At 34.1% G+C, this 12,029-nt stretch overlaps 1 protein-coding gene across 1 annotated transcript in view; it reads left to right on the plus strand.

Annotated features, from left to right (window-relative positions):
* Positions 1 to 12,029, plus strand: part of LOC106874390 (uncharacterized) — a 390,389-nt gene that overhangs the window by 316,795 nt on the left and 61,565 nt on the right. Inside the window, exons 154-160 of the mRNA XM_089352838.1 lie at positions 414 to 596; positions 1,428 to 1,550; positions 3,368 to 3,550; positions 5,962 to 6,090; positions 7,070 to 7,258; positions 9,286 to 9,411; positions 10,620 to 10,802. Coding sequence (XP_089208964.1) covers positions 414 to 596; positions 1,428 to 1,550; positions 3,368 to 3,550; positions 5,962 to 6,090; positions 7,070 to 7,258; positions 9,286 to 9,411; positions 10,620 to 10,802 — 1,116 coding nt within the window. The remainder of the gene's footprint in view (positions 1 to 413; positions 597 to 1,427; positions 1,551 to 3,367; positions 3,551 to 5,961; positions 6,091 to 7,069; positions 7,259 to 9,285; positions 9,412 to 10,619; positions 10,803 to 12,029) is intronic.

Here is a 12,029-nt window from a genome sequence, read left to right on the forward strand (position 1 = left end):
ACAAAAGTGATTTAATTCTTCACACTATCATAGCCCTAGATACACTATGTCTGAAAAGAAAGATCTTAACTAACAACAGCTGCAACAGTGGTTAATCAGTTTTATAACTTACATCACATCAAAAGTCTTTTTAAGTTACTTAAGTCTTTTTCAGATTTATAATATGAATGCAGACTGTATTTTTTTGTCTGTTTTATTTATTTATCAACACACACACACTCACACACACCAATTAATTATGATGTTTTTAATATGTAGGGTCTCATGTTTGATTCTTAAAGGTTTAGTTCTGGTATTTACATTCATAATTCTTTACAAGTGCAGTTTTGAATTCTTTCTTATTTTATTCTTTAAATAAAGCTGCCTCATGCAATATTAAGTATTTAATCTTTTAATTTCTTTTTCATTTTCAGATTCAGATTGTTGCTTTCAATATAAACTCACCTCAATCGAAAATTCAGTCTGATTTAATTGTTAGAGTGAGCAGAAACAGCGGTAGCCCTTACTTTATCAATGCTCCATATACAAAGATAATTAATCAGAACTTAGCGGTCAACACTGTATTCTTCCGACTGAATGCTGTAGATGATGACAACGTAAGCAACAATGATTTTCATTCCATAAATATCTATTAATTTCAATAGGATGTCAATACCACATAGTTGAACCAGTTTTATTGAGTGAGGAGACTATATTGATACGTTGATATTTGTAATGAATAATTACAATAATAATAATCCTTTCTTATTTTGGCACAAAGCCAGCATTTTTGAAGGGTGGAGAGTCAATTAATCAACCCCAGTGCTCAACTGGTACTTATTTTACTGATCTTCAAAGGATGGAAAGCAAAGTTGACTTCAGGGGAATTTGAACTCAAATCGTAAAGATGGAATCAATCACCCTAAGCCTTTTGCCCAGCATGCTAACAATTCTGCCAGTTTACTGCTTTAATAACAGAAATAAAAATGATTTAATAATGATGTAAAGAAAGGGAATACAGCCACTTGGATTGATTCATGCACCGAATACAAATATTAGGTCTAAAGAGATATAAACACTAACAAATATCCAGAAATCCAGTAGTATTTGAATGTAGGAATGGAATCAAAAGATTTAACATAACAGAGGTGGTCATATGGTTTGATAAGAAAAATTACTTGATATATTTTATGTTCAAAAGCTGTAATATACATTGAAAAAAAAACTATATATATATATTCATTCATTTTTTTTCCTTGATAGCATGGGTTAGACAAGTATAATATTGGGGTATTGTTTCTTTTAGTCATATACCCTTCCTGTCACTAACCCTTTCCTGTTGCTACATAAAATATTGTTAAATGATTTGATGACAGTGAAAGTGAAAATACTTTTTAGATTTCCCGACAATTTATTTTCTCTGTTCTTGTTTTCATTCTTACATATAGGATCCACTTGTGTTTTCATTTGGTGTTCCTAACTCTCAAGCACAATCTTACTTCAAAGTGAATTCCAATGGTGATGTCCTTTTGATTAAAGCTCTGACAGCCAGCAGTCCAAGTAATTTCAATGTAAGTTACCACTGAAAGATAATTTACAGGATTTTGTTTTTGTTTGTTTATTTGTGCTGTTCTCTTTTTGTGTAAATAGAACAAAGTCTTGCTTTTTTTTTTCCAGTTTCTTGGAATTCTGGTTATGTATGACTGAAATCATACATAGTGAATAGACCACAATACTCTTCCACTATATACAGAGTGGAGCAGAGAGGATGGACGTTTTTGAAATGGCTATTACTCAGCCCCAGTGGTAGGGACATATGTCTGACAGGTACCATTTGGTCTGTGGTGTCTTAGCACTTTTTTCTTTTCAGGTGAAGCCACAGCACTGTGGACAATAAGTATCGTGTTTGCCTACGACAGTTATATGAAGAATAACAAGTCTGTCACAGCAGTTCAACGTGCATTTTGACACCACCTCAACATTCACTGAAATCAGGCTGTTCCCACCTGTAACACAATCTTATGTTGGGTGAATGCCTTTTGTACATGAGGTACACTAACGAATAGGAGACTGGTGGAGCACCATGAATGGTATGGACACTGGAAAATGTGGAATGTATCAGACAAGCTTTGAAATGGAGTCTGAATTGCTCTGCTCAGAAAAATTCCACTGAGCAGAGCAATCAATTGGTAAAGTGTATTTTGCATGAAGACCTGCATTTCCACCCATACAAGTTGGTCATTAGGCAACAGCTAAAACCATAGGACTATGCATAGCAGCTTAACTTCACACATCAGATGGAAGCAATTTTTGAGGCAAATGACAACCTCATTTTGTTACTGAGTGATGAAGTTCATTTTCATCTCAATGGCATGGCGAATCAATAGAACTGTTGTTATTGGGCTCTTGAAAATTCAAGAGAACTGCATGAAAGACCACTGCACCACCCAAAAGTGATGGTCTGGTGTGCTGTTGGAAAAGCTGCCATCATTGGTCCTTACTCTTTTGAAAACAATGATGGAAATGGTTACTGTGAAATGATAAACAACTTTGTGCCTGAATTATGATGAAAATGTATGCCTATTCGACGTGTCTGGTTTCAGCAGGATGGGGCAACAGTCAGAGCATCAATGGATGTTCTTTGCCCCCTCTTTAGTGACTGCCTCATTTTCAAGTTTGCTGACATTCCTCAGCCCATTCAGTCCCCTGATTTGTCCATGTGTGATTATTTCTTGTGAGGAAACCTCAAAGCATAAGCCCAATACATTGGATGATTTGAAGGAAGCTATTCATGTGGAAGCTGCCCAAATCAACAGAGCAATGCTGGAGAGTGTGGAGGCCAACTTCCAAGAATGCCTTCAGAAATGCATCAATGAAAACGGACACCACATGATGGATGTTGTTTTCCACACTTAATTTTGACAAATGCTAATTCAGTACAAACATGTTGATGTCAATAAAATTTGTTTGCATCTAAAATTAATGATTTTGTGAATTTTTCAAAAACGTCCATCCTCTCTGCCCCCACCCTGTACATTATTTACTTTTTGCAAATGAATATGAATATTGGGTATATATTAAAGAATTCAAGACAGGCAATTGTATAATTCTTTTCTACAGAAGTGTGCTCCTATGTTTTACTGAGTGATTTTGTAATTGTTTGAATAAATAATTGAAGAAGTATGAGGTGGCCAGGTGAATAAAGTATTGGACAAGAGCCACAAGTTCAAATCTCCTGTTGGTGTTTTATTTTAGAGAAGAACCATATATTTTCAGTTTATTTTGCTGTTGAAAATTAATGCCAGATTTGATGGATAATACATCCATTTTATCAAATTGAAGCACAAAATACTAATTTTGTATTTCTTTTGCTATTTTTTTCTGCCAGTTTGAAGTGAAAGTTGCTGACAACAGTTCACCTCCAAAGACAGCCACAACTATGATGAGGATTGAAGTGTTCAGAAACGTTCAGCCTCCAATTTTTACTCAGAGTTTTTATAGCACAGAAAAAAATGCTGATATTTCAGTTGGAACAAGTGTGTTTTCTGTATTTGTGACCAATCCTAACCAAGTAAGATTTGGATTCACCTTTTTGTGAACAATGTATCATATACACTCATATACATGCACATAGACATATTTATTGAAAGATGAGACTTCACAATCACTACTCTTAGTTTCACTTTTAAAATCCTCTGGCAAAGAAGCAGTGTTTCAGCTTCCAAATAGATATTGCATCATTCTACATTCTACTTCTTTTTAGAAAAAATACACTTCCTCTCATGCTTACATGCTTTAAAGCATATTCACACTTCTTAAATATACAGATGTAATACACACACATACACAAACACACACAGATGGACTCACACACAGACACATACACACGGACATAGACACACACACACACTTATATACACATATACACACACATACTCACACACAGACAAACACACATATGCAAGGGTGAGCTTAAAAGTTCACAGGCTGACTATGAAGGAGTGATGCTAGAGCCACGAAATCTTGTATGCATTAATTTCAACTCTTCTTATTAATAATTGCATGAGATAGTTGAGAATATTGTGCACAATGAACTTGGCATGATGAAGGTTTTTGCTGGTTGGATACCATGTCCTCTGACACCTGATCAAAAGCACACCAGGCCTTTCTCATCATGGCAAAATCTGACATTGTTTTTTGGCAGATCCAGCTGGTTTGCTTGAATGTTTCCTAACCCAGAATGAGTGTTGGCTTCATCACTTTGATTCAGAGACAAAGAGACATTTCATGCAATAGAGACACCTCTCCTCACCTACAAAGTAGGCCAAAAACATTTCATCCACAATCTACAGCAAAGGTGATGGTCACAATTTTTGAGATGCAAAAGGTATTGTGTTCATTGACTTTCTTCAAAAGGACCACACCATTAATGGAGAGTACTATGCTGGCGTGTTGAGACAGTTACAAAAGGCTATCAAGACCAAATGCCCAGAAAAACTGATGAAAGGGGGTTTGGTTCATGAGGTCAATGCACCAGCACACAAGTCATTGGTTTCTATGGCTGCTGTATGTGACTGTGGCTTTGGATTGGTTTTTCACTATCCATGTTATCTTAATTTGGTCCCATCTGACTATCATCTGTTCCCCAACATTAAAAACTGCTTGGCTAAGAACCACTATCTCAATAATGATGACATCATAACTGCAATGTTAATAGAAGAAGTGTATGGACTGCAAGGGGAACTATGTTGAAAACTGAACCTCATTTGATCACATTCTATGAAAGTATCTTGGTTTCTGCCTATGAACTTTTCAGACAATCCGCTCTGTGTGTGTGTGTGTGTGTGTGTGTGTGTGTGTGTGTGTGTGTGCGTGTGTGTGTGTATGTGTGTATGTATGTATGTATGTATGTATGTATGTATGTATGTATGTATATATATATATATATATATATATATATATATATATATATATATATATATATATATATAATGCATAAAGTCAGATGTGAGAGGTAAAGATGGATTTGACTCTGTGATTTCTATATGATTATGACCATTTCTCAACCTACTTCATTGTAGTATATATTTCGATACTTAAGAAATTATGCATAGATGTTTACATTAATATGTATGCTCAGCATTATATAATAAAATTTGCATATTTACAAATGTATGTATGTATTCTGTTTTCTGGTGGGGAATCAGCAGTCGAAATAGTTGTCATGATTCAGACAACTTACAAAGACGCTGCCATAAGTGAAACAAGTTTACGTGTGGTTTTCATGCTTTAGGAATGGTCACTTACTACTTGAAGACCAACTTCATTTAAGGCAACTGTCAACCTTCCAAATGAATGAAAACATGATAATTCATGAACTGATACCGAACTTCTTGATATGATTGGTGTGTCCTAGAGCTCCCACCAACGAATTTTGAGTGAGGAATTCAAAAGAGTTGCAACAAAATTTGTGCCTCACTTGCTCACAGAAGATTGAAAGCAGACATGCACAAATATGTGTCATGAACTGAAAGAACAATTGGAAGTTGATCTGGACTTTTTTTTGAAGATCATCACTGGTGATGAAAGTTGGTACTGTGGAATTTGCAGATATGGAAGAGGTGAAGAAAAAACGACAGATGTGTTAAAAGGCACCACTTCACAAGAGTTCCAGTACTGCTTCAAACAGTGGAAAATGCATATGGACCGATGCATTGCTTCAAACAAAGAATACTTTGAAGGCGATAAAAGTGTAGACATGTAAAACTAAGTGAATAAAATATTACAAAATTCCAGTTTCTTTTGGGTACCTATCATATATATATAACAAAAATATATTTATATGAATATATATGCATGTGTGTGTTTGTGTGTATATAAATCTTTGTTGTTCCAGATATTTCTAAGAAGCATTTGTATATATATATATATATATATATATATATATATATATATATATATATTTACATATTTACATTGCAGGACCAAATTCAGTATGAACTTTCTGGTACAAGTCTTGGAATGAGATACTTCAATATTTCTACCAATACAGGTGTTGTGTATGTTCAACAACCATTGACTCAACTGACAGGCAAAAAGCCCATTGTTGTGGTAAGTTTTGTGCTATAAATATATTAAAAAAATTATCTTGAAAATTGTATGTTGAATATTACAATATAAAATTGAAATATTTAGAAATTTTGCCACAAACCAAAGTAATCAACTGAGTTATTTATCATCATCATCATCGTTATTATTATTATTATTATGTTGTTTTTTTTCTTCTTTCTTCAAATTTTCTCCCATTTCTCGCCGAGTGTTTTCCGTACACCTAGGGCAGAGAAACTCGTATGCATTCCCAATTTACACACGCAAATTCATAGGTAAAACATGTATTTAAGAAAAAAAAAAAAAAAAAAATCATGAATGGATGTTGTTTTCACAGCGATAATGCTCTTCTTAGTACATGAGTTGTTCCAGTTAGCACAATTTTTTGCACTTCCTGTAGAGATGGTAAGCCTGGTATCATTTTCAAATAGGTTTCAGTACCTTTTTTTATCATTCCTAGAGATCCTACAATCACTGGTATGGTAGTCGCCTTGAGGTGCCACATTTTTTCAATTTCTATTAGCAAGTCTTTATATTTACTGATCTTGTCAAATTCTTTCGCCACTATATTATGATCACAGGGAATACTCATGTCAATTAGTAAACACGTCTTCTTTGTCTGATCTTTTATAATAATATCCGGTTTATTAGCTTTTATAGTCTTGTCGGTATGTACGGCGAAGTCCCAGAGAATCGATACATTTTCTCCCTCAGTCACAGCTTCAGTATGGTGTTTATACCATTTGTCAGTGCTTTTGATTTTATAATGCTGACATATTGTCCAGTGTAAATACTGGCCAACTCTGTCATGTCTTGCTTTATATTCTTTTATATTATTATTATTATTATTATTATTATTATTATTATTATTATTATTATTATTATTATTATTATTATCATCATCATCATTATCAAGTATTGAAAACTTTCATATATGTTTTGAGATTTTTCATTGATTTCTTTTTGTTGTTGTTAATTTCAGCTTGTAATTAAAGCATACTTAAGAACAAACCCCAGCATTGCTACAGTTGCTCTACTGACTATAACTGTAATCAAGAACATTAACACACCTGTTTTCACACCTGCTCCGCCATACAGTAAAACTGTCTTTGAGTATGATGCAGTTGGTACCTTTATTTTTGATGCAAATGCAATAGATTCTGACACAACGGTAAGTCAGATTTATATATCCTTTAATCATCTAATCCTAACCCATATATATATATATATATATATATATATATATATATATATATATATATATATATATATATATATATGTATATATATATATATATATATATATATATATATATATATATATATATATATATATGTATATATATATATATATATATATATATATGTATATATATATATATATATATATATATATATGTATATATATATATATATATATATATATATGTATGTACATGTATATATGTATATATGTATGTATATATGTATATATGTATGTATATATGTATGTATATATATATATATATATATATATATATATATATATATATATATAATGTGTGTGTGTAAATTTTTGGCAACTTCTCTTTATTAATAAGAAAACAGAATAGAGTTTGCATCTACATAATTCTTTCTTTGTGATAGTCTGAGACAAACTTAAATGTTAAAATCCTCTCCATCATCATCATCACCATCTAACATCTGTTTTCTATGCTGGCATTGGGTTGGATGGTTCAGCAGGTTCTGACAAGCCAGAGGACAGCGCTAAGTCCCAATATCTGCTTTGGCCCTTCTTAACACCAACCACTTCACAGAGTGTACCGGATGCTTTTTATGTGACACCAGTATCCATGAGACCACAAAATAGCTCACAAGACTCAACTGAGAAAGATTTGTGTGTCAAGTGATGAGAGGTTAAAATGTGATAGGACAGAAACAAACATCTTGCTATAGAAGAGATATATGGCTACCCCAGTATATTAAATATAGTAATTTGTAAGTCTCTTTTTCAAACCCCATAGGTGCCTACTTATAAGAAACATTTCTTTAATGTCATAGTTGGGAATGGTTTTGCTTAAAAAAGAACATATTCTAAGTAACTCATTCATTTTTCTTAGAAACTGTCAACACATTTTCTAGATAATGAATGTCTGTAGGTATTGAAAAGATGGATGTAAGTCTGGTGTTTTCATTTAACTAAATCCAACATTCCACATTATTTAGTGATTGCACAATGATTTGGCAGCTTACAGCAGTGAATTTAAATACATATATGGTTGATAATATATCTTGAATCAGCAATCGAATATTTTGATCATACTTTATATGTTGTTATGTCTAACCTCAGTTAGCTCTGATGCCCAGCTACAATCATTCGCAACCTTTTTTTTCAAGCATTGCAAATCAAGAGTCACATAATCTTAAGTATACCTCCATTTTCAAGATGGTGGAGTGCAATTTGAATGTGATTTGGCAGCTTTTTCTAGTAAGTTATGTAGCCCTGAAGAAGATTCCACATTGGCTTGTGTATTCGTCCTCTGCCTTCTCATCATCATTATCACTATCACCATCATCAACATTATCATTGTCATCATCGTCATCGTCATCATCAAATTTTTCAATACTAGCATGAGTTGAGCAAAATATTTTGATGCAGTATCTTATAATCAGGTACCCTTCCTGTCACCAACCCTTCTATGTTTATCAAGTAAGGCACTTTTATTTTGTTGGCCTTTTTCACAGTTCCAAGACATCCTGTTCTTGGGTAATGTAAATAAACATCACCACTGCCAAAGCTGTGAGATTTACAAAGGCGGTAGAACCATATACTTACTTACACACTAATGCACACATGTGCATGCACACACACACGTGCGCACACTCATGCACATATACACCACATATAAGTACAATGGACTTCCATCTAGTTTTTGTTTACCAAATATCACTCACTTCATAAAGTCGTAGTAAAATACAAGATGTCACAGAGGAACTGAACCTGAAACCTTGTGGATACAATAGGAATCAACATGGACATGTCTACCTTCATCCATGCATTGCATGTAGAATTTGTAGACATGAGAGAAATTTCACTTATATTCAATTATTACAGACTGCCAAGAATCAATTTATATCATAATTTACCTTATAATAATTTACCTTATAATAAACACCTTATAAAGATTGTTTCTGAAATTCCTTTTCTCTTCTTTCTAGGATCCTGAAAACAAGATTTATTACAGTTTGCAGGGGACAGGTTCATCCTTTTTCATTATCAACCCATTAACAGGAGTAATATCCATCGCTAGGCCTTTATCAGAAGATACATCATTTAGATATACAGTAAGTACATTTGGAATTATTTTCATATTTCTCTAAAATATTTCTTATTCTAGGATTATAACAAATTTGGTCTTTACTTTCAAAAGCAGTCTCTGTTATTGCTATTAATTAGCCAAGGTCAGCTCTGACAATACCATGTTTTTTGATTTTTAGATATAATGTATCTTGGTTCACATTTTCCAGTGTTTTTTTAAGATGGTAGCGATTTGAAAGAAATTTGGTTGCTGTTTCTAGCAGGTCAAGTAACCACATAGTGGCTCATGAAATACTCCTTGTTGTTAATTTTAAAAGCTGATGAGGTAAATAGACTTATACGATGGTCTTTGCTAGAAAAGTTTTATTTATATATATATATATATATATATATATATATATATAGCTTACTTAACAATTCCACTGAGGTTGACTTTGACTTTCATCCTTTTGAGGTCAATAAATTAAGTACCAGTTGCGTACTGGGGTCGATATAATTGACTGGCCCCCTTCCCCAAAATTTTGGGCCTTGTGCCTAGAGTAGAAACGAATATAGCCTACCAAAAATACTTTCAATTTTCCAATGTTCCAGACAATTTTTACAGTCCTGGTGGTTTCTTTTTGAATGCTAAACCAATTAACCTTAAGTTTTCTATCCTTAACAATATCATATTCCAACTTCACACTTCTCCATAGTGGTCCATGTTAAAATACAAACAAATATTTTACTACACTTAGTAACTGAGTTACCACTTTCAAAATTACATTCAAATTATAAAAGCACAGTATTGCACAGTTCACTGTTCCATCCATACTGATATGATATTTTGTGCACCAATAAACATCACCAAGCAAATGGCCTCTACTCCCATCTCCTTCAGTGAAATTACAATTATTTTAACCCTTTCATTACCAACCTGGCTGGAACCGGCTCTGGCTCTGAGTACAAATGTCTTGTTTCCATAAGTTTTGAATTATAATCTTCCACCAAACCTTAGTCGCAATTTATGTTCCTAACACTAGCTTAACGATAACTAAGTTATTTTACTAAATTCTTTATTATATTTAAAGTAATTGAAAGAAACAGAGCATTTCAAAATAAATACAGTAACAAAAAGGTTAAGCCATCAGGTTTCTTTGCCAGATCCTGTACAAGAAACAAAGATTCCAATATTTTGCTCACTGTTTGTTCCTATTCTTCAAGCCTATACTTCTATCTTTTAATCTTCCACCAGCTTACCATAACTGCTAAAGACCAAGGAGATCCTCAACGCATGTCCACTGCAACTTTGACAGTTACAGTACTAAGGAATAATAATGCACCAATATTCACAAGACTTCCATATTATAAGACTGTTTCTGATACCACTCCAGTTCTTGTTAGTATATTTCAAGTTACAGCCACTGACTCTGACACAGTAAGTTTATTCAAATATTTTCTCTTTTGTTTTGCGTTTCTCTAAGCCTGTATTATATTGCTTGTTGAAGATGAGTTAGAAGGAATTAAAAAATTTATCCATTTTTCCACAAATTCCAAATGAAAGTATTATATATTGAATGAAAGGGCAAAACAGAAAAAGAGGTATTTAATAATAAAATGGTCCTCTCTCTGTCTCTCCTTCTCTCCCTCTTTCATGCTCCCTATATATATGTGCATGTTTATGTGTGCATATATACATATATGTATACATAATGATGATGATGATATCATCATCATCATCATCATCATCATTGTTTAACGTCCGCTTTCAATGCTGACATGGTTTAGACGGTTTGAATGAGGCCTAGCAAGCCAGGAGGCTGCACCAGGCTCCAATCTGATCTGGCAAGGTTTCTACAGCTGGATGCCATTCCTAACACCAACCACTCCAAGAGTGTAGTGAATGCTTTTTACATGCCACCAGCATGGAAGCCAGTCAGGTGGCACTGGCATTGACAATGCTCAAATGGTGCTTTTTACATACCACCAGCATAGGAGCCAATCAGGTGGCACTGACAATGACCATGCTTGTATAGTGCTTTTTATATGCCATTAGCATAGGTGCCAGCCAGGTAATACTGGCATCGGCCACAACAATGATTTCAGTTGACTCAACAGGTCCTCTCAAGCACAGAGTATTACCTGAAGGGTACTCTTAAATGGGCTGGCTATGTGACTCTGGCATAGGCCACAGCTATGATCTCACTTGGTTTGCCAGGTCTTCTCAAGAACAGCATATCTCCAAAGGTCTCAGTCGCTAGTAGGATCAGATGGGTACCATCTGTGAGAAAAACAACACTATGACACAATTTACTCTGCCAGAAGTTTGGAAACGACATGCTGCACTGCTTGACATTCACACTAGACGCTCCAATAAGAACAGTTCAGAGTGTTTGGGTGTCAATCTGAGGGTTTTTATCAGATGAGAAAAATGTCTGCTAGGATCAAATAGTGAACATACAGAGCAACCATTGGCTTGCAGTGTCCCCAAAACATGTACTAACAATGATAAAAATCAAACATCCAGTCAACACAGCCTCAGACTCAACACACAGGCCTACATCAAGTGCCTACAGGAGATAGTGCTGCTCTGGATCAAGAAGGTGGCTGCTTGAAGACCCTATGTCTAGCAACAGGACTCTGCACCATGCTACACAAGCAGGAG

The sequence above is a fragment of the Octopus bimaculoides genome, chromosome 5 (assembly GCF_046866305.1).
Source record: "Octopus bimaculoides isolate indiv1 chromosome 5, ASM4686630v1, whole genome shotgun sequence".
NCBI lineage: Eukaryota > Metazoa > Mollusca > Cephalopoda > Octopoda > Octopodidae > Octopus > Octopus bimaculoides.